The 22,348-nt window shown below is 32.8% G+C and overlaps 1 protein-coding gene and 1 long non-coding RNA gene across 3 annotated transcripts; both read left to right on the top strand.

Annotated features, from left to right (window-relative positions):
* Window positions 1–25: 25 nt before the first annotated feature.
* On the top strand, window positions 26–6,926 carry LOC142238493 (uncharacterized). 2 transcript variants are annotated; one of them, XR_012722738.1, is made up of 3 exons: window positions 26–232; window positions 295–746; window positions 6,641–6,926. It is a non-coding gene; the product is annotated as an uncharacterized LOC142238493 (long non-coding RNA). The 2 variants fall into 2 exon arrangements; XR_012722739.1 differs by having other exon boundaries at window positions 35–232; window positions 502–746.
* Window positions 6,927–11,530: 4,604 nt separating this feature from the next.
* Window positions 11,531–21,942, top strand: fl(2)d (Pre-mRNA-splicing regulator female-lethal(2)D). Its single transcript, XM_075309576.1, has 4 exons — window positions 11,531–12,620; window positions 17,953–18,077; window positions 18,134–18,467; window positions 20,007–21,942. Exons 1-4 carry the CDS (start codon window positions 12,146–12,148, stop codon window positions 20,888–20,890), a joined length of 1,818 nt encoding a protein of 605 aa, XP_075165691.1. The 5' UTR covers window positions 11,531–12,145; the 3' UTR covers window positions 20,891–21,942.
* Window positions 21,943–22,348: the final 406 nt, after the last annotated feature.

Genomic DNA, 22,348 nt, shown 5'->3' with positions numbered 1-22,348 from the left:
CTTAATTTTGATTTAGCACTTTTATAAACAACGCTGGATCACTATTCTGAATGCACTAGAAGTGTGATAATAACAAAAACAGAAAATAAGAAGAAAAAATTTGCATTGAAAAAACAGTGAACCCACCAGGAAGAAAACTTGTGGTTAATTTTAGAAAATGTTGAATATTTTTAGTAAATGTTAACTAAACAGTATTGCAAACGCTGGCATCACGCCGATATCACAAAAATAAGTAAATATTTTTCGACAAGTTCAAGAAAATTTATAATAATTAAGTTTTTTCACATGTTAAAGAAAATTTTGTAGTTTGAAGGAAAAAATTGGAGTTCAAAATTGAAATCATGACATACGAAGTTCATGATGAACGCATTTCTAGTAAAATTTACAAATTTAAAGAAATAATGGACTATGTTGTGAGAAATACGAATTTACTAAATCTTGATGCTTAATTTGTATATAATTTTTTCCCGTTTTTTTGTTATCGTATCGTACTCAAAAAAGTATTAGAGTTAAAGGAAACTTTCTCCAAACATAATAATTCCATGAACAAACATAAAGTTAAATTGGCTTTAGTGAAATAGAGAGTTCAATTTGTTTTGAGTGTGCTCCAATTGTTTTGCAATTGGAAGCAGAAACAGCCTCGACTACAATAATCAAGTCCAACCAAAAATACCAAAGCCAAGTCTTCGATGTTGTGGAACGTGGCTGCAATATATTCTAGATGTTGGTGTATGCCCAGTAAGCCGGTGAGTGTGGTCCTGTATTTATTGTAGTTTATGTGTCTGGTGGAGAAAAAGAACTGACATTGAAATATGTGCTTACATTGGTACATTACGGGCATGTCTCCCATAAAAAGGGCCACGGGTTAAATCCCATTTTCAACCGGACGAAAGGTGACTTCTGCGAGTGTTTTAAAACTTTTCTACACCCAGAAAAAAGTGCCTTCGAAACTAAAGGTGAGTATTAAGTTCGAGTTTAGCCGCTAAAATCGCTAAAGTGAAAACTAAATCAGTAAGAAAATGTATGAAATTATACATATTTATTGCAAATTTTATTATAACTTGATGAGGAAAGCCCAAAGCAAATTTTCACAAAGTTTGTATTCCTTAAAATGGATTATTAAAGAAAAGTAATCGTGAACAAAATGACGTTTTTAGCGGCTAAACTCGAACTTAATACCCACCTTAAAGGAAAAAATGTTCATCAATTTAGTTTAGTCATTTTATTTCCACTGAGTTAAATTTTTGTGTGAAATAATAAAGTTTACTTGTTTCAGTAAAAACATCCTAAATTGAAAGCAATTAGGAATAGTTCATTAACTAGAATAAGGCATGGGATCTTACTTATACTGTTTTCATCGCTGGGTATAAAAAAGAAATTTTATGCAATTTTATTCACGGATAACAAAGCATTCCTAAAAATAAACAAAATCCGAACGAAAACCTAGTTTCCTCAAATTGAGTAAAATCTATATATATATATATAAAATTCTAATTATGTTTGTTTTTTTGTTTGTTTATTTGTATGTTCCGGGTTGGCGCGGAAACGGCTGAACCGATTTACTTGAAACTTTCAGAGATCGTGGGGGGCACTAATGTGCTGAAAATAGGGTACCTCATTTTTTGACATATGGTCGCGGAGAGGAACCTCCCCTTTGTCCGACTTTTTGAAAATTGGACCAAAGTTGACCAATTTGCTTGAAATTTTCATTGAAGGTTGGAGTTGGCATCTAGACAAATATCCACTACTTTATTTTTCGATATTTGGTCGCGAAAGTGGACCTCCCCTTTGTTCGACTTTTTAAAAGTACAGTGAAAACAGTGAAACTAAGTTCCTCCGACTGAAATTTTAGGGGAAAAATGGGTGAGGTTATGAAATTTATATCAGGTTCCTTCAGGGTTTTAAATATTTGGTCGGAGAAAAATAAAAGGACATAGAGAGACATCAGCATCTCCTAAGTACATACAGAGAAACAAATAAACTTTTTCAAGCTACTTGAAATTTACAGAAGACGTGGGGAGAGGTTACGATATTAATATTGGATGCCTCAATTTGTGATATTTTATCTGTTTTTTGGGCTTATAATTTGTTTGATATTTTCTGGGACGTTTACACAAGATACGCAACATCATTGTTCCATATTTGGTCGGGGCAGAACCTCCTTGAAAACTAAAAAAAAAATTCTCAAGTTTTTTTGAAATTTTTAAAGTTATGAAATTATTTCGGTATTTGAACGGGGAGGCAACCTCCTTGCTCCACCATTGAAGGAAAGTTTCCAGATTTTCTTGGAAATTTCAGGGAAGGTTAAGTGTGCTATTCACTTCGTTGTATGTCGATATTACATCGGGAAAAGTGACGTCCCTTTTAAACAATAGAGCAAAATTTAACCTTCTCCGGTTTGCTTGATAGTCCGATTTCTTTGAAAGAATTCAATTTTTTTCGAATTTGTTCCTGCTTCGGAAGGCGCAGCAAAGCGGGCCGGGTTACGCTAGTTTCTTATAAAATGATAATTCTGACTTCCTTTATTTAGTTCATCCTTTCAAAACAAAATAACAAATAAAATATTTGTTATTTTAAATTAGTGAGAACAATTTTCGTTTTCTGAAAATGATTAAACACAAATAACAAACAATTAGTCTATCAATGTTCATGTGGGTGTATAAAGAAAGACAACACCAGCAGAATAACAACCCCTTCATTCGTCTTCATTTTGGAATCTTCAATTATCAGGTAACATTCAATGATGCTAACCTTTTGTTTAAAAGGAGGATCAATCGTATTAAAAGTAAAAGGTACAAGAAGTAGAAAGAAATGCGAAAAGAAATTTCCAGTTTATTTTTAATAAATATATTTAATATAAATATATTTAATATACTTAATAAATATATTTAATATATTAATATTGAAGAAAATTTGCTTATAAAAATAAATATAATTGTATTTAGAAACGAAGGAAGGCAGTTTCAATTTTGAAGTAAAAGGTTTACCACGAATTTGTAAGATTTGTACAAATGCATGGAAAAAATGCAGTAAAATAATTCCAAATATGAATTGAAGTCAGTCAAATTTTTTCATTTTGTAGTATAGTGGTACATAAATGTAGGAAAATGTTTACTAATATATGGAAAGCATTCTACCCAATTTCTACGAAAATCTCATCGTTCAAACAAAATAAAAATGTCTTTGGCGCTATACGAAGTTCAACTTTCTTCACAATGAGTTCATTTTAACTTAAAAAAAGGGGTCAATTTTTTCTGGGTGTATGTGGTTATAAATTAACATATTCGCCAGAGCCTCGTCTGTGGAAACGGGGACCGCCAGGCCATAGTGACGGAGGGTGAGGTTGACTTGAGAAGGAGAGGCTATATGTGCAAGTTGCATTCGCATCACTTCCCCTTGAATCCCCTTCTGGGTGCGCACAGATTTTCCGAAGTCTTTGGCATTGGGACCGCACATATGCCAAAGTTTTGTTAAATATTTGGCATTGGGTCCGCACATACGCCAAAGTCCTGTTGATGATACTGGGTGCGCACAGTTGGTTCCATGTCCTTTTGGCATTGGGTCCGCACATATGCCAAAGCCCTGTTGATACTATTCTTACCATCGCCCCCAAAATATTTGACACGCAATATCTACTATAAAAAAGATTCTGGGTCCGCACAGACGTCTTTCGTTATAAACCTATTCTATGTTATGTTAACGCGAAATAAGCTAGAGGTGATATAACACTGGGTCCGCACAAATGTCATAACATTAATTTTTTACGTGTTTTTTTTTAAATTTTTGCTCCATTTTTATTTTCGATTTTCTCGTCATCTCCGTTTCGACCATCCATTTCCCTTTCCTCCGCAAGAGAACAATAGTTAGATGTTCTAAAATGTCCATCCTGTGTGTAGAACAATCACCCTGGAAAAAATTTGGGAAACGTTCTGCGTTTACTTTTATTGATTCCTCCATTATTCTCCTTCTAATCCCCGCTTCGTGGAAATGCTGAAGAAATATTTCGTTAAAAATATTAAAGTGGCTCTGGAGAACTTGGTAAAACTCATCTGTGGGATTTGCCAGCCGCAATTCTTCCGTGTAATTTTTGAGCGAAATAAATATTTCGGACAAATCAGAAATATCGCCAATTTTTGAGAGGTACTTTTCGCAATTCGTGCATTTTATTTTGTTCTTGAGGCGTCTGATGCCATACCCTCCAAAGTATCTCTGTGCGGCACCCTCAGTGATTGATGTTTCATAATCATCATCAGAGTCGTATGTTGCGCATGTTTTCGCATTACCGGCAACTTTTTGGTTCTCAACAATTTGGGACCATTCGCATGTCAAATATTCATCCCCATCGTCCTTGCAGTTGGTAAAAGGGGTGCAATGCTGTTTCACGAATGACATGGATAAAATGTTTGACTCCATTATTGATACTTCTCTTGCTGAGGGATTGTTATTATTGCCACCGCGAGATCTTAGCATGCCAAAATGGTTCTCCAAGGCATCTTGATTAAATCTTCCTTGAGAAATAAATACAAGATCTTCGTCTTCGGAGAACATTTCGCCAGCCATCTGTACGAATGCCTCAGCGAATCTTGCCAAATTGTGGAAACTTTTGCTTTTGCTAACTTTTATATTTCCAATATAGTTTCCAAATTCCAAAATATTTTCCATCATTTTATTTGTTCGCGTTATTGGACGTTTATTAGGATTCTTATGCCCAAATGATGTACCGTTAAGGTAATCGAACCCATTATTGAGTTTTTTGAGGAAATCTATAGTTGCCTCAACATAACCTTCATTCCTTTTTAGGCCTTCTGCAACATGGACAAATTCTATGCCATTAGCTGTTGTCCAGCTAAACGTTTGCGCCATGAGGTACACACGCATTTTAGCATAATGACATGGACTTATATGGTCTTTCGTGAGTTTCGGTGCCAATCGCACAGAGTTTGAAGAACTGTCTACTTCATAAAACTCTCTTATCACGTCCCATTTTGCTATTCCATTTGGGGTTTCAATATCATGTGCCAGGAATCCGTTGCGTACACCTTTAAACATGTGGGGAACGTCGAATAGCAAATAAATTTTATGGCCATTGAAGATAAAATATTGATTATCAAAATATCCTAATAAATTATAAAGGCTCACATTTGTCGGAGCTTGGTCACTTATGAGGCATCTCACCGTAAGTCCGCATTTCCTCTCCAAAGTTTTAATGATATCCACAACCATGTCACGAAATTTTTCTCCATGTAAAGTACTATGGACAAAGGAGTAGCATAATACAAACTTCCATGACCGGAAGCATCCTTTAATCATAAATACTATCACCTTTGAAGCAAAGTGTTTTGTCCGCATACCTCTGCCATCGTCCTCCAACCCATCGAAAAGATCATGCTGAGTGTTGTATTCGCATGATGTCCTTATTGACATTTCGTCAAACAGCAACATGATGTTTTTGTCCCTAGCTGCCATTCCATCTACCATCTGCTTCAATCCATTTATAACGATAGGGTTAAGACCAGCTTTTAATCCTTTTACAGGTTTCCAACGTTGGAGGGTACTTTTGCTTGGAAGATGAAAATGTTCAGTATCCCTCATGTATGCCAAAGCTCTCGGGGAGACATAATACAAATTTTGTATTACTTCCTTCTCCTCCTTGGAGAACATTTTGCGGTTGGTGCTACAAATAACTTTGCTAAATATTTTTGCACTCTCACTCGCATGTCGTGCATCGATAACATTTTTATAAATATTTTCGATTTCTTCCTTTTGTTGCTGGTTTTCTTGTTTGAGACGCTCTATTTCCTCCATCATAACGTCTTCGTTATAGCAACCAAACTCTTCTTTTTCAGCCTTTGGATCTTCATTTATCTTTGACATATTGGCATAATTATGATCGTTCCAAAAACCGATCATAATATCGTTGTCCTCTTGATGTTCCATTTCCCCTGTTTGCAACTGCTTCCATTCCTTTTTTGCTCCATCATCTTCTCGTCGGACTGCTTTGGATGTTGAGGGTCTATAATCCAAATTGTCATCATCGTCGTGTCGAATTCCTTTTGACGTTGATGGTCTTAAATCTAAATCCTCTTCACGATATCGCTTCATGTTTAAACGCGGCAATTCCTCGTACCGACCTATAACACTTTTCCCACCTACATAACTAATTCCTAACCCCGAACCATCGTAGTCCTCCTTTTCTTTTTCACGGCCCGTGAAAAAGATTGGCAATGCCCCCTTCTTCAGCTTTTTAGCGTACTTCATATCGGCGGAAAAATGTTTTCCGCAGATATAAAGCTGCTTCAAATCTGTTGAAGTCTCACCGACGATTACAGCTTGCATCCATTTCTCCCGTTCTTGTATGTCGGTAGGAAATGAATAAATGATCGATGAAGGGTATGCTCCTGTGCAACCCTTCAAAGAACATTTCCTAACTCGAGGTCCATCGACAATAAACTCAGATGGAAAAATGACGTCGTTATGCCCTGCCGTAGGAAAAATATATGAATAATAAAAATATATAAGTATGAATAATAAATAAAATTCATATGTAAAAAATCATAATAACATATCATAAACTATCATATATCATAAAAAATTATTATCACTATGTTTTTATTTATATTTTTGGTTTTTATTTTTACAGGCATCACTTCGGTTAACATGTACACCTGGCTAAACTACGCAATCAAAAAATAACTAACTCTGGTTTCAGCTTTACATTAGCTGAAGATCTTGTGTGCCACCCTACCTATGGTAATGTTTCAATTAGATGACGACAGATGTGTCCAGAGTGCAGTTTAAAAGTTAGTTAGCTAGCTTTGAGTCTTTATTTATTGTTTAACATTAATTAATGATTAGCCAAAAGAGTAGTCTCTTGTATATATTAAAACTTGCCCGAATAATAATAAAATAATTTCAATGGGATCCAATATTATCAAATTTCAAACATGTGAACATATAATAACACTAGTTAACACTCAAAATGTACTCTGCTTATAACTTTGTCATTTTTCGAATTTGTATTTTTTGAACCACTTAACTTATCACAAATCCAATTGGACACGTTTATTTGTTATCTTATAACCTTTCATTTAAGTATCAATAATCGGACATTTCTAACTCGAGATATATTGTGTTTAGTGAAAATTAAAAAAAACGGGATATCTCAAAATCATTTTTTAATTTAATTTTGTTTTTTTTAATTTATTTTCGAAATCACCAGCTCAAAATAGATAAGAAAATTCGGTTTTCATCAAATGTACATGATTTTTTTTGTAAAATAATAGTATGTATAATAACGTTAATTTAGGTTTATATTTTCATATTATATTGTAATATTATTTTGAATATTTTTTAGAAAAATAAAAGTTTGCAAAATTTTCTATAGAAACAAAATTTGGACTAAATTCTCTATATAAATAAATGTTTGACAAAATTTACTATATGAATAAAAATTTTACCAAATTTTCTATAAAAAAAATATAGTAATAAAATTTTGACAAAATTTTCTATAGAATTAAATTTTGAAAAAAATATCAATAGAAAGTTTGGAAAATATTTTGTGTAGTAAATACAATTTTGCAAAATTTTCTACAGAAAGACAATTTAGACTACATTTTAAAATTTTCTATAAAAAAATCTATAGTAAGAAAATCTTCGCACAATTTTCTATAGAAAAAAATTTTAAAAAATTATCAATAGAAGCAAAATTTTGAAAATTTTAAAAAATTTTTTGTGTAGTAAATAAAATTTTGCAAAATTTTCTATAGAAGCAAAATTTTGACTAAATTTTCTATAGAAATAAATTTTTGACAAAATTTTCTACATAAATAAATTTTTGACAAATTTTTCTATATAAATAAAATGTTGATCAAATTTTCTATAACAAATATCAATAGTAATAAAATTTTGAAAAACTTGTCTATAGAAAGAAAATTTTGCTAAATTTTCTATAGAGACAAAATTTTGAAAAAATTTTCTGTAGAAATAAAACGTAGACCAAACAAATAATAAAATTTTGACAACATTTTCTATAGAAATAAAATTTTGAAAAAAATATCAATAGAAATTTTGGAAAATTTTTTGTGTAGTAAATAAAACCAAATTTGGTACACTTATCGATACTATTAAACGTACTCCTTGTGCAAAATCTGAACTAAATCACGGCAAAACTCTGGCTTTTGAGGCCATATAAGTGCAAATCGGACGAAAGATATATATGGGAGCTATATCAAAATCTGAACCGATTTCAATCAAATTTACCAAGCATTGGTAGAATGTCAATTCTACTCCTTATGCAAAATTTCACGAAAATCGGTAGTAACATTTGGCCTCTGTGGTCATATGAGTCTAAATCGGACGAAAGATATATATGGGAGCTATATCTAAATCTGAACCGATTTAGATGATATTTTGCAAGTTTTTCGAGACTCATAAAATATTCGGATGTACTGAATTTGAAGAACATCAGTTGATAAATACGCCAATTATGACCAGATCGGGGATAAATATATATGGCAGCTATATCTAAATCTGAACCGATTTTTTCCAAAATCAATAGCGATTGTCTTTGTCCTAAAAAACGACCCTATGCCAAATTTGAGGACGATCGGATTTAAACTGCGACCTGTACTTTGCGCACAAAAATACATGAACAGACAGACAGACGGACATCGCTAAATCGACTCAGAATTTAATTCTAAGAATGTTGGTATTTTGATCATTTTTGTCGAAATCAGAAAAACATATATATGGGAGCTATATCTAAATCTGAACCGATTTCAATCAAATTTGGCACACATGACTACACTACCAATTGTACTCCTAGTGCAAAATTTCAAGCTAATCGGGATAAAACTCTGGGTTCTGGGTCCATATAAATGCATATCGGGCGAAAGATATATATATGGGAGCTATATCTAAATCTGAACCGATTTCAATCAAATTTTGGACACTTGACTATACGACTAATTGTTATGTTTGTACAAAATTTCAAGCAAATCGGTATAAAACTCTGACTGCTTGGTCCATATTAGTGCATATCGGGCGAAAGATATATATGGGAGCTATATCTAAATCTGAACCGATTTCTTCCAAAATCAATAGGGTTCTATTCTGACCCAAATTAGGAACATGTGCCAAATTTGAAGGCGATTGGACTTAAATTGCGACCTAGACTTTGATCACAAAAATGTGTTCACAGACAGACGGACGGACGGACATACGGACATGGTTATATCGAATCAGGGACCCACCCTGAGCATTATTTCCAAAGACACCATGTGTCTATCTCGTTTCCTTCTGGGTGTTACAAACATATGCACTAACTTATAATACCCTGTTCCACAGTGTGGCGCAGGGTATAAAAATTTGAAAAAATTATCAATAGAAATTTTGGAAAATTTTTTGTGCAGTAAATACAATATTAATTTATATTAGAAAACTGGTACGAATTTTGGAAAAATTTGGTCCAAAATAAAAATTCGTTGTTGCAACGCTGGTAAGGCCTCCAAACCCCCATGAAATTTTCTAAGGAAACTAGTATGTTTGATTCATGGTGGTGGGTATTTAAGATTCGGCCCGGACGAACTTACTGCTGTATATACTTTTAAGTTATGATGATTACACTTACCCAGTAATTTGGTCGGCATTGATCCCCTCTTCAGCTTCTTGTCCAAGAAGCACTGCTCATCGAAGTGCCGACTGCACACTTTCGAGTAGCAGTTTACTGCATCCACATTCAATTTAATATTGGAACACCATTTGTCCAAAAAATCGGTCGGAATTCCGTATAGCCTTATTTGGCCAGAATTCCGACCGGGACAATTATGCACAACACACTCCATAATTTTCTTTTATTTAAAAAAACCTTTTGGATGACAAATTATTAAACTTCCAATTGGTTTGAAGTCTTTTCAATGACTAAAGATTTTTTCTAATTGGCGCGAAATCTGGTTGGAAATCTCTTTAACTCTTTGCAGAAAAAGCAAAAAAATCAAATTCAGTTACTCTTTCAAATTCAAATCTCTAATTCTTTGCAGAAAAACTAAGTCTTTCACTCTCTTTTTCTTTTTTAAATTTGCGCCAAAATTTAATTTTACAGAAAACTTAAAAAAAAGCAAAAACAATTACGCTCTCTTTTATAAAAAATGGAACTTTTCATTTGGCGCTAAAATTAAATTTGAGTTTCTTTGCAGAAAAACTAAGAAATCCACCTACAAAGATTTTTCTCTTAAAAAAAATTTAAAATTTGATCAAAAGATCCCCTCTTTTTCTTCCCTCATTTTTTTAACCCAATTTAAATTTGAAAAAATTTAATAATTATTTTAAAATTAAATACTTACATAAATATATTCACATAAATTAAACCTGAAAAAGAAACCGAAGCTCCACGCAAAATAAATTTGCGCGGAACTCCGCATGAGCAGCAATCCAACAAAACGTTGGATTGCACATTAAACCTGAAAAAGAAACCGAAGCTCCACGCAAAATAAATTTGCGCGGAACTCCTCATGAGCAGCAATCCAACAAAACGTTGGATTGCACATTAAACCTGAAAAAAAAACCGAAGCTCCACGCAAAATAACTGCGCGCAACTCCGCATGAAATAAACCCCCCCCCCCACCAAGTTCCATGCAAAAAAAATTTTGCGTGGAGCTTCGCAGAGGTGAGGCATTTTTGACCCTGTGGGCGCCTCAAAACCACCTTTTCGCCAAAGTCCCACGCAAATCTTTTTTGCATGGAACTTTGCACTTTTTTTAATTATATTATCCCACGTTGGAGGAATGGCAAAAAAGCTACTTCCTCATATTGCCATGATGGAGAAAGGGGGGTCATGCCTGTGAGGGATTATCATCTCCCACCCCTATTCCCAGTCCAACGTTGCAGAGAGAGGGATGTCTGCTAATGGAGGGATATACTTCTCCCATCCCAAGTCTCCTCAATTTCTCACCAGAAAAATAAAAAGTTTGCATCATGGAAACCTGCAATAATTGTGGTGATTAGACACATTTAGCCGCAGATACCACGATGCAAACATTTTACATTGGCAGAAATTCTGAAAGAAAAAGAAAAAAATTGATTAATTATTATTTCATAAACAGGTTATTTGGAACGAAATCTGCAACATAACCAAATCCCTGGAGACAACAAGAGAAGAAAACCTGCAAAGATAAAGTAAAGAAAAAATAAAATCCTTTAAAGAAAAAAGCAAAATGATGAAAAAATATATACAAAATGTACAAAACCTGAAAAGAAAAATAGTAAAAACAAATTACTTACCAATTTTACAACAAACGTGATTTCGTCTTCACAGTTCGGCTTTCTCTCTGACATTCTGTAATTCATTCACAGAATTGACATATTGCCTCTACTGTGAATTTCAAAAATTCTATTCCCTACTGTGAATGTCAAAAATTCTCTTAATTTCTCCTACGAATGAAACTAAAGCAAACGTCACAAAAATTATTCGTTGCTTCTCGAATAAGTTCATCCGCGGTTCATCCGTGAGAGTGACGGGTAATCTATATTTTCTACTGTCTATGGCAACCATAGAAAAAGTTGTGACGCGATTTATTTCACTGCGAGTGAAAAAGTTAATTTTTGCGTGTTGTTGTGCATAATTCATGTGAAATTCAACATACAAAGTGCTAGAAATAAACATTTAACAAAAAGGTTTACAAATTTCATGAAATATTTAGCGTACGGCCAACGTAAGTGAAAATTGAAGAATTGTGTTTCTGTGTGTGTGTGTCTTAACGAAAAAAAAGACGAGGCATACATAGATATATGCACGAAACGGAGAAAAGGCAGTGGAATCAATAAATTAAAGAAGTGGCTGACGAGTTTTCCTTCATTATACGCAAAAATCTATGAAAAATCGTCATATATAAGCTTTTGATTTGCATAATTCCATAAGAAATAAAGGGAAAGAAAAATTTCACTGAATATACGACGAATCAACCATGGTCTTTGTTTGAGGGTTATAACATCCATTTCTATATACATACACAACCATCTCGATATATACAGCAACATTCGTTGCTGGCATACGTGCCCGAAAGACAAGAAACTGTATATTATTATTGTTATTTGAAGGCTTTTTGTATAAAAACAAAATTAAGTCTTTATCGAAAAATTTCTAATTGTAATGAGTGTCGCTGCAATGACTATGGACGATCAGAGACCCTTGATGAATAGTTACGATAAAATGTCCTCGAAATATGAACAAAATTTACATAATGCCTCCTCATCGTCGGTTGGAGGCGGCAGCGGTGTTGGTGGTGGTATGGGAGGTTCAACAGCATCGGGAAGCGGAGGTGGTGGTCTATTGTCGGGTCCCGCCTCTCCAACCCCCTCTGTTACTGAGGAGCCTACTTCCTCGCACCATACTGGGAGCCACCATCACCATCACTCCAGTTATTCACATCATCATCATCACCATCATCATCATCCGCACCATGTACACCATGCGGGCAGTCAGCAGCAGCAACCACAGCTATCGGCCTCCTCAAGGCCCTCTTCGCCGCCGCTGTCATCCAGTATATCCACAGCACATCACCAGGATACAGTTGCTGCTGCTGCCATCATAGCCGCTGCTGATCAGCGTCAACGCCAACTCGAAGGTACTGAACTATTTTTATAATATACAAATCGAAAGTTTTTTCTTTTGAAAATCTTAAAAAAAAAAACGAAAATGTTATTTTTTTGTTTTAAAAATTTAAAGTTGATAAATAATTTTAAAAGTAAAAAAAGAAAAAAAAGGCAAAAAAAAAACAAATGAAAATATGAACTGTGTTTTACTACTACTACCACTCAACAACTACTATTAATATTACTATATAATTTTGTGTGTGTTTTGTGCGCCGATTTCGAAAAAACGTTAAACAAAATGTTTTCAAAAGAGATCCATTTTGACCCCCATCTTATACATTATCTCGGTAATAATAAGAAGAAAAACTTCTAATTCTTTTGGGTGATGTGGTTTGTTTTGTATTTTATTTACTTTCTTTTGACCTTGATTTCTAAAAAATATTTAATTACAAATAATTTAATCGAACTATAAGATTTTATTGTAATGAAATTGCATTCAGCGAACACTCGAACGAACACTCTTATTGACTCTTTAAGAACTTTTCTTCCCAATATAAGACATTTCAGGGTTTTGAAGGTTTTCGTCCTTTAAATCGTGTTAATTCAACAATAAATACGTCATCGATTTTTTCATTAGTTAATACAGCAATTTGATTTGAAACGAAACAAAAAAAAAAAAAATGTCGGTAAAGTGCAAAGTGGGTTTGAAATGGTGATATCTATAAAAGCCTTGAAAATATAGCTTTACAAAAAATCTAGAATGCCAAGTATAGCCAAAATTCTGGCAAACCAGTAAGAACTTTAATATGAAAGAAAATGCCAAGATATAAATACAAATATAAAAATATACAAATACTATAATGAGTGAAAAAAGACTAAACAAAAAAAGTATAAAAATATTTAAAGTGTTTAAAAGAACTGCAAAAATGTGTCAAAAAGCTTAAAAACATTTAAAAAATTCAAAAAGTGTTGATAAATGCAAACAAATAAAGACATTTATATATGTCCAAAAAGTGAAATCCTTAGAAATAAAGAAAAAAAAAACTCTCAAGAAAAGCCAATTTTTTACCCTAAAAAATATGTGATAAAAACTTTTAAAATCATTTCTCAGATATTAAAATCGTGAGAGTAAAAAAATCGAAAATAATGCTAAAAGAACATTAATATTTTCTTATAGAAATATCAAAATGTATCTAGTATCTATAACGAAGGCAAACAAAAAAATAATGCGAGTCATTAACGGTATTTGCAAAAAAAAAAAACAAAACAACGAATTATCACAAAACACCAACAAAACAACATATATCATAAAGACGTCGCCTCGTAATTCTTTCTAGTTTATACTCTCTCACTTTGTCTCTCTTTCCTAATCTCATACAATTCACAATAGCGTGTGTGTTTCGTCGTCGTCGGTGTTTGCTGTTATTATTTTTTTATTTTCAGTTTTTTTGCGCGTCCTATTTATTCACCCAATGGTAGTCAATATACCTATAACCTCTTCGCCCCCTTCTTAACAGTCTACTAAAACGCGTTATATGCCATGCTTCTCGCCACTCCGCAGAATCAAAACGCGTAATTGCTGTGTGTGTGTATAACAAGTTTTTACTGCTATTTTGTTATTGTTTTTATTTTGAATTTCAAAGAAGAAAAATACATATCTTCTACGAGAAAGAAATACACAAAATGTCCAAAGAAAAAAATTTAAATATTTGTTGAAAAAGAATGATAAATTTATGTATACCAAGCAAAAGAAGAAATACACAAGATGAAATAGTGCCACATATGTGTTTTTTTTGTTTTTTTTTTCGATATTCGCGTTTTGTTTTTTCGCCACATAGCTTTATATGAATTATTTGAAGTTTATGTAAAATATATTTTTATTTGAAATACATTAACACTTTGGTTCTACGAATAATCACTTTATATAACCAAATTGTTATCACTAAAAATAATTGTTTAACTATATGATGGCCTTTAAAGGATGTACATTGTCTCTATGCAATCAGTCATGTTTTTAGAAGGCGCTAAGAGGAGAGATAACAGCAATGAATGCAAATAAGCCAGTTGACATATTAACATACATACGTAATATGTATGTATGTATTTGTTTACCGATTTTAAATATGGCACGTTTAATATTTTTTTATTGTTTAGTGTAGATTTTATTGGAAATCTCCACGAGTGGTGCCATAAAGTTTGTATGTAATTTCCATTATTTAGACCTATGAACATGGGATTAAATTATGCAAGAGCAGAATATAATTCCTATACCCAACATTTTCTGTTCAATCTGCACTAATTAACACTTGTTCAAATAAGCTTTAGCCGTGTCGGCCAAAAGACTGCAGTTTATACCAAATTTCTGAAGGATTTTTGACGATTATTGATTTTGCACAAAGTGTACAATTTATTGCTTCGTCAGGTGTGCTAAATTTTATTTAAATCGGTTCAGATTTAGATCCCATATATATCTTTGGTCCTATTTACTCTCTTTTAACCACAGATAGAAAAAGTTTTAGTCCGATTTACTTTAAATATCGCAGAGTTTAGAATTGACAATCTAATTACACACAAAAAAATTTCACGAAAATTTTTCCAATTAAAATTTTAATTGAGTTTTAAAAAATATTCAATTAAAAATTTAATTGATTCAACAAATTTTTTAATTGAAACAAAAATCAATCACAAAAATAATAGTATCAATTAATGTTTTAATTGGATCAATTAACTTTTTAATAGACCTTCAATTAATTTTTTAATTGATACTATCATTTCTGTGATTGAAGACATTTCAATTAAAAATTAATTGGATCAATTAATTTCGTGATTGAATCAGAAAAAAAATTTTTGTGTGTATGTAAGCCAATTCGCCCGATTTAGATTCATATGATTTCAGAGACTAAATTTTTACTCGTTTTAGTAAAATTTTGCATAGGGTATAGAATTAACATTGTACCTATTCATGCCGAATTTGATCTATAAAGTGACGGAGTATATAATATATTCGGGCCGGGCCTTTCCTTACTTTTTTATACAAATGATAGGATTAGAGTGCCAGATGGATCAGTTAATCGTTTTACACAGACGGACCAGTACAACAGGTTCACTGGCCATGGTGCCAAAACAAACTGAAATATTTTTTTTATGATTTTTGTAAAGAACGGTGTGATCCAGCTATGCCGGTCATTTCTTTATAAAATTGTCCCATTTTATAAATTGGACTTTGGGAAAAAAAACCTTTTCTTTGATCCCTCTAGATAGCATGTCCATAACAAAACTTGGCAGAAGTTATGTCGTTATCAATAAAAAGACCTATCAATCAAATGTTGACCTCGACCATGCGAACCAGAATCATATACTTTCCAAAATATTTTTTTATAACCCAAAATTCCGATCTTTGAGGCCTTGGATCGGCACGGGCCTATTATAATTGTTTTATTTAACGTGATGGTTGTGTGGCTCATGGCGATGACGCATGACCATAGATTAGTTATAGTGCTGCCCGATTCCAAATTAACTCAATGACAAGGGACCTCTTGATAGCTGAGTCCGAATGGCGTATCACATTGCGGTGAAAATCGCTTAGAGAAGCATTGAAACACTCACAAAATGTCACCAGCATTATTGAGAGAGGGGATAAACCGCATCTGGTATATGGTCGAAACTGGTTTTGATCCCATGACACTTGGTATGTAAGGCGGACATGCTAACTATGCACAAAGGTGGTTCCCTTACCTAACCTTAAGGCTATGTATAATGGCAGCCAGTTATTACACCATTCACAAGTGGTGAAATTCTCTCTTAACAATGACAATGGACCTCATTTTATTGCTGAGTACGATCGTCGTTTCCCATTGATGTGAAAACACTTAGAGAAGCTTTGAAACTGTCAGAAACGAGAAGCGATAATCCACCGCTGGAAAACTTACTGGTTGAAACTGAGATTGGACCCATGACGCCTTGTAAGCAATTCAAGCACCATGGCATTACGATGATGCCGGACCTTAAACCGCCTTAATCTTGACTGGTTGGTGTTGAGAATGAAGAGATTTTTAAACATTTTTCAAGCATTCAGGAGAAATGTTTATTTCATGGATACATTGCTTGACTTCTCGTAAAGGGATTTGTCTTTAATAGATATCAAAGAAAAATATTGATAAAAAATTTCTATTTTTCCTTTCTCTGTAATATAAGTATCTATAAAATCCGAAAACGTGTACTGCTCAGAACAATTTAAAACATAACATAATATTTTTATATCGAGAACCAAAGTGTTACAATCCTACAAAAAATAAAAAAATATATATAAACAAAAATTATAATTAAAATGAAATCCGGCTACGTGTAATGTGTCAACAAAAAAATATTATCACCAACAAAATGGGTCGTTTTTTTACAAAAAAAAAAAAAGTTCTAAAAGCGTCAATAAGAAGTGTTTGTAAGAAAAAAGATATATTTCTCTTTACCTGAAATTATTGTGTGTTTGATACCAAATTGATGTAGTAAAGAATATCAATTAAATAATAAATCTATCTTCTATATAAGAATGAAGCCTATAAATAAAGAAGAGAATGTGATTGATTGAAAAAGAGAAATTGAAAATGTCACAGATTTGAAATCTCTAGAGTCTCAAGAAAAAAGTGCGAATGACGGGAGAGTTGTTTAAATTCCGACCAAGTGTAAAATTCCAATACAAAACCTATTTCGTTTTAAATTTTCGAAGACTCTCTCGTAACGCAACATAAAAAAGAAATAAATACGTCGTCAACGTAACACTACAGTGTTGCGTTATATTACTTACATCGATCTGTTCTCCTTCACAACACCAATCACTGGTATCGAGAGCCCCCGACGACGTTTTGTAGAAATCGCACAAAATGACACGATTTAACAACAGCAACAACAACAACACGAATGCGAATGATTGCAAAGTATTGGTATGATTTCGTATTTTGTTTTTAATCCACATAATAAAAAAAGAAAAACAATAATAATAGAAACACTCATGAGAAAACAAAAATAATAAACATAAAATGAGCCTGTCAGCTATGTTTATTATTTATTTATAAAAATCTTTGTTTATAACAATCACCTTTGTACAATGCATACAGAGAAAAAAAGAGAGCATAGCAAAAAAAAAAAAAAAAAAAAAAAGAAAAACTCTGGTACATATTTCATAAATTATTAGAATAATGTCTTTAATGAGCTTTTTTGTTTTTAGTAAAGTCCATTATAATATTTGTATGTTTATGTGTAATCAATACTACTCAAATGTTTATTTCTACTTGTTGAAAACATTTAATTTTACCACAATGATTTTAATTAATTTTCTATTTTCCAATAAACTTCGAATTATCATAATAGATGAAATTGAAAATCTCAAATTGGAACAATCACGTCTCTCGATGCAATGTACAGATGCCCAAAGGCGAGAGAAAATTCTTATGCGCCGTTTGGCCAATAAAGAACAAGAATTTCAGGATTACGTGGTAAGTATATTTCGAAAAGTATCTTTATCAAAAAACTTTCACTGAGTCTTTCACAGAGTCAAATAGCCGAATATAAAGCAGCTCAAGCACCCTCTGCTCTTGCCCTGAGATCTGCTTTATTGGATCCTGCTGTTAATCTACTTTTTCAAAAACTCAAGAAGGAGCTTAAAGCCACCAAGGCTAAATTGGAAGAGACACAAAATGAATTATCTGCTTGGAAATTTACACCAGACTCAAATACCGGCAAACGTTTGATGGCCAAATGTCGTCTTTTGTATCAGGAAAATGAGGAGTTGGGCAAAATGACCTCCAATGGCCGTTTGGCAAAATTAGAAACCGAATTATCGATGCAAAAAAGTTTCAGTGAAGAAGTTAAAAAATCACAATCAGGTAATATATACAAACGATTTAATATCCCATACACATTAGAGTCGGAAATCTATTAAAAATGGATTTGAAATTCCCTTTTTTATAAGGCAAGTGACAGTCGAAATCTAGTTAAAGTGGATTTTTGAAGTATAATGTGTATGAGGTATAAGGGAAAATATATTTTCATATTCAGAGATTTTTAATTGAAGTGGCCGATTACCCAAAAAATATTTCATAGAATTTTTTTTCAATTTTTTAAATTACGATAGTCAATTAATGCTGTTCGATTACATTGAAGCAGTATTGGGGCAGTATATAAGCATTTATTTGTTCCTGGTATTTATGTTGCGCTTTAGATCATAGGTTCTACAATTGAGAGCAATGAATGGGCAAGACTTGGAAAATGGGCAAGTCTTGACAAATTTGGATGTAGATATTTCAAATACTGATTAAGTATAACTTCGACTCTAGACTCTAGCACTTGTTTTTCACATACAAATTTTCTGCATATTTTTAAAACAGGAAAAAAACTTTGACGTTGTTCTTAAGCACCTTTTAATCCGTTTTCGGTTTAGATTAGCTCAATGACTAGGGACCTCTTTTTTATAACGGAGTATACTTCGAGGGGCTTTGAAACACTCAAGAAGAGTTTTACCACTATTTTTCTGGCTCTTGTTCCCAAATTGTGACAAAATCTCCAATAAAACTAAAAATTCCGCACAAAAACCCTAAAATATCTGAGTGTTTTATGAAAAAAAAATAATAATAATAATAAGAAGAAAATGCTCCGCTGTAGAAAACACGTAAAAATTTGAAAATTGAAAAAAATATATAACATGTAAATTTGCGAGTTGCAATAAGATCAAGCTTTCGAAACACAAAAACCGGAGACCCCGGTGATCGTCTTCCAAATGTTCGAGGAAATAATTTGTAGTTCTGGTCACCATGTATTTATAAACAAAAATGTACATCTACTTCTCAAAAAATGTCTTAGCCAAGTTAAGTAAAATTATAAATTAGCGCTCGTGTCCCCAAAACAAAATCCTACGTCCGTTTCTAGTCCAAATGCTCCATTTGCACCGTGTGTATGCCGTAAAATTATGAGATGCAAGGTTTCCTTTTTTATATATTGAGGATTCGTTGGGCTTCTTTAAGCATTCGAAAAATTCCATAAATTTACGAAAATTTCCCACCAAATCCCCAAGTCCCCTACTCAAAAATGTTGGCCTATACACAACAAAATATCCCCAATTTGAGGGAAAATCCCCATTACTGGCAACACTGCTCAGAAACGTCATCAGCACTTCTGCGAGGTGATAATCCAAGGCGTAATCCACCAACGGCAGGCATGCTAACCATTGTACCACGGTGGCTCCCTTTGTCAGTTATAGATTTCATCAACCGCAATACTCAAAATATAGACTTTAAAAGCTTCATCAAGGCATCACTGGGGAAGCCAAATGACACTTGACAATATTATCATACCACATTTGTAAATAAGTTTTTTTCTAATTTGTAAATGTGTTTTATTCCTAACTTTTGCAATAATTTTTTTTCTAGAACTTGACGATTTCCTGCAGGAATTAGACGAAGATGTCGAAGGTATGCAAAGTACAATATTATTTTTGCAACAAGAGTTAAAAACCACGCGAGATCGCATACAAGTTTTGGAAAAGGAAAATTTTCAACTAAAAACTGGAGTAAATCCAAATCAAGATGATGCGGATATTATTAAGAATGAACAAGACATGTGCTCGGCCGATGTTGTACGGGATGATGATGGTGCATCAACAATAATCAATGGCAATATCTATGAAAATGACGTTCAAATGCAACAGATGACAGCGGCAGAACAGATGTACAAACAAACAATACCACCTTCCTCAAATATACCTATGAACAATATGCCTCTGGAAACAATTGATGAAAATATAGCAATGCGTCCCACATCATATTACAATGGCACTGAAGATGCCACAATGGCGGAACTAATACACGAGGGCAATGGCGGCGGAGCTATAGGAGCAAAAATGAGAACGGTCGCTTCAAGGAAAAGAAATTATGAATGTGAGACTCCTTCGGAAAGTATACCTGTAGCCATGGCAACGACGGCACCCGTACAAGTTGTCTCATCACCGCGAACATTGCCACCTAAAAAATCGAAACTGAGAGTAGTGCCTCCAAGTCGAAGATCCTCAATACAATCGATTGATGAAAATGAAATACTCATTAATGCTTCGACGGTTAATAACAGCATTGTGGACAATGCTATGGATGGCATGGCCAATGAAGAGTTGACAGCATGTAGCGGTAGTGATCCCTTGTCGAGTGATGCGACGGAACAAGTAGGTGCAGGTATGGCTCAACGTATTATGACACGACGACGATCGGTGAGATTAAATGGAGCGAGTAATGGCGGAGGAGGAGGTGATAGCAATCATTGATTTGGCTAAGACAAATCATTAAAAATTCTCACACACCTACTTTCTGCAACCCTATCATCTTTCATTAATCCGTCTCTCTCATACAACGCACTCCTCGTCCTCGTGTCTGTCGTCATTGCCCTTCTTCACTATGGCAACAAACAATAATAAATTTATTATAATACTGTATATCATTAACCATAAATTAAACTACAAATGTATGCAAATATTGTTAAACTTTTTATAGATTTATTTTTGTTTTTCCATAATTAATTTCAAATTTTATTTTGTTTGTTTCTTTTTCTTAAGAATATTTGCTTTTTTATGATTTTCTTGAAATTTAATCATCCACAAAGTAATCAAAACATGTACTACAGTAAAAGAATTACTCAAGCACTTTTGCTCTTTAATACTAATTTTGTATAAAACGATCTTTTCACGATCTATCTGAGAAAAGACATAGGCAAAATATCCAACTATTTCACTTATTATTGTGTTATCTTTTCATTGTAAGAAAATTTTTTTTTAATTAATTTTTGTTCTCTCCATTTCTCCCCGAAAGCAAAAGTCCCCTTAAAGTGCTGTTTTTTTCCTCGACAGAATTGAACTTTATACGAACTGTTTGTATGATTATTTTTAATTTTTGCGGATTATTCCGTTTGCAGCTCCGTTCATTTGCTGAGTTTTGTTTTATCCATTTTCATTTCAAAACGTTTTTTTTTAATTTTCATTCTAGGACATTTAAGTTTTGAATTGATTGTAACAAACCACACAAAATTCTAATATTGTAAACAAAATCAAACAATTTATTTTTATTAATTATGGATAAAATAGTTTTTAACAGATTTTTAATTCATCCAACAAACAAAAACAACAAAAAAACGATCAATTTAAAATTGACCATTTTCTTTAGTTTAGTTAATAATTAATTTTTATAGAAATTATATTTATAGTGTTTTCATGAGAAAAAGTGAAAATTATAGAAAATAAGATATTATAAAAAATATTAATTAATAATAACAAATAATATTAAAAGAAATGATAATAAAAAAACTACAAAATACAAATTAAAATTGTAAGGTGTTTTACTGGGATGCATGGTACTGTGGTGTAACGGTAAGAATGTCCCTTTTTGTATAGAGGATACTTAATTGAATCTTAGGTTATCAAAGATGAAAAATTGTTTATATAAACTAAGAATTTGAAAATTATACCATATTGCCATATTGATTATTGAAGTGTGAAGACAGAACTTTGTTTTTATATCTTAAGAGTCTTGCAAGACAAACATTTCCTATAACTATATTTTCGTTAATTATACTTTTATTCGTCCAATAATGTCGTTATCCAAATTTTTGAGATAAATCTCACATGTTGGCCACAGCATAACTTTTTATAGACGACATAATCGATACTGCAGCTAATTTTTGTGATTAATGACGAAGTACCTATTAATTTTTGCCACTGGCGGCAGCGGAT

The sequence above is a fragment of the Haematobia irritans genome, chromosome 5 (assembly GCF_050003625.1).
Source record: "Haematobia irritans isolate KBUSLIRL chromosome 5, ASM5000362v1, whole genome shotgun sequence".
Classification (NCBI taxonomy): domain Eukaryota; kingdom Metazoa; phylum Arthropoda; class Insecta; order Diptera; family Muscidae; genus Haematobia; species Haematobia irritans.
This window is presented reverse-complemented; position numbering and strand designations above follow the sequence as displayed.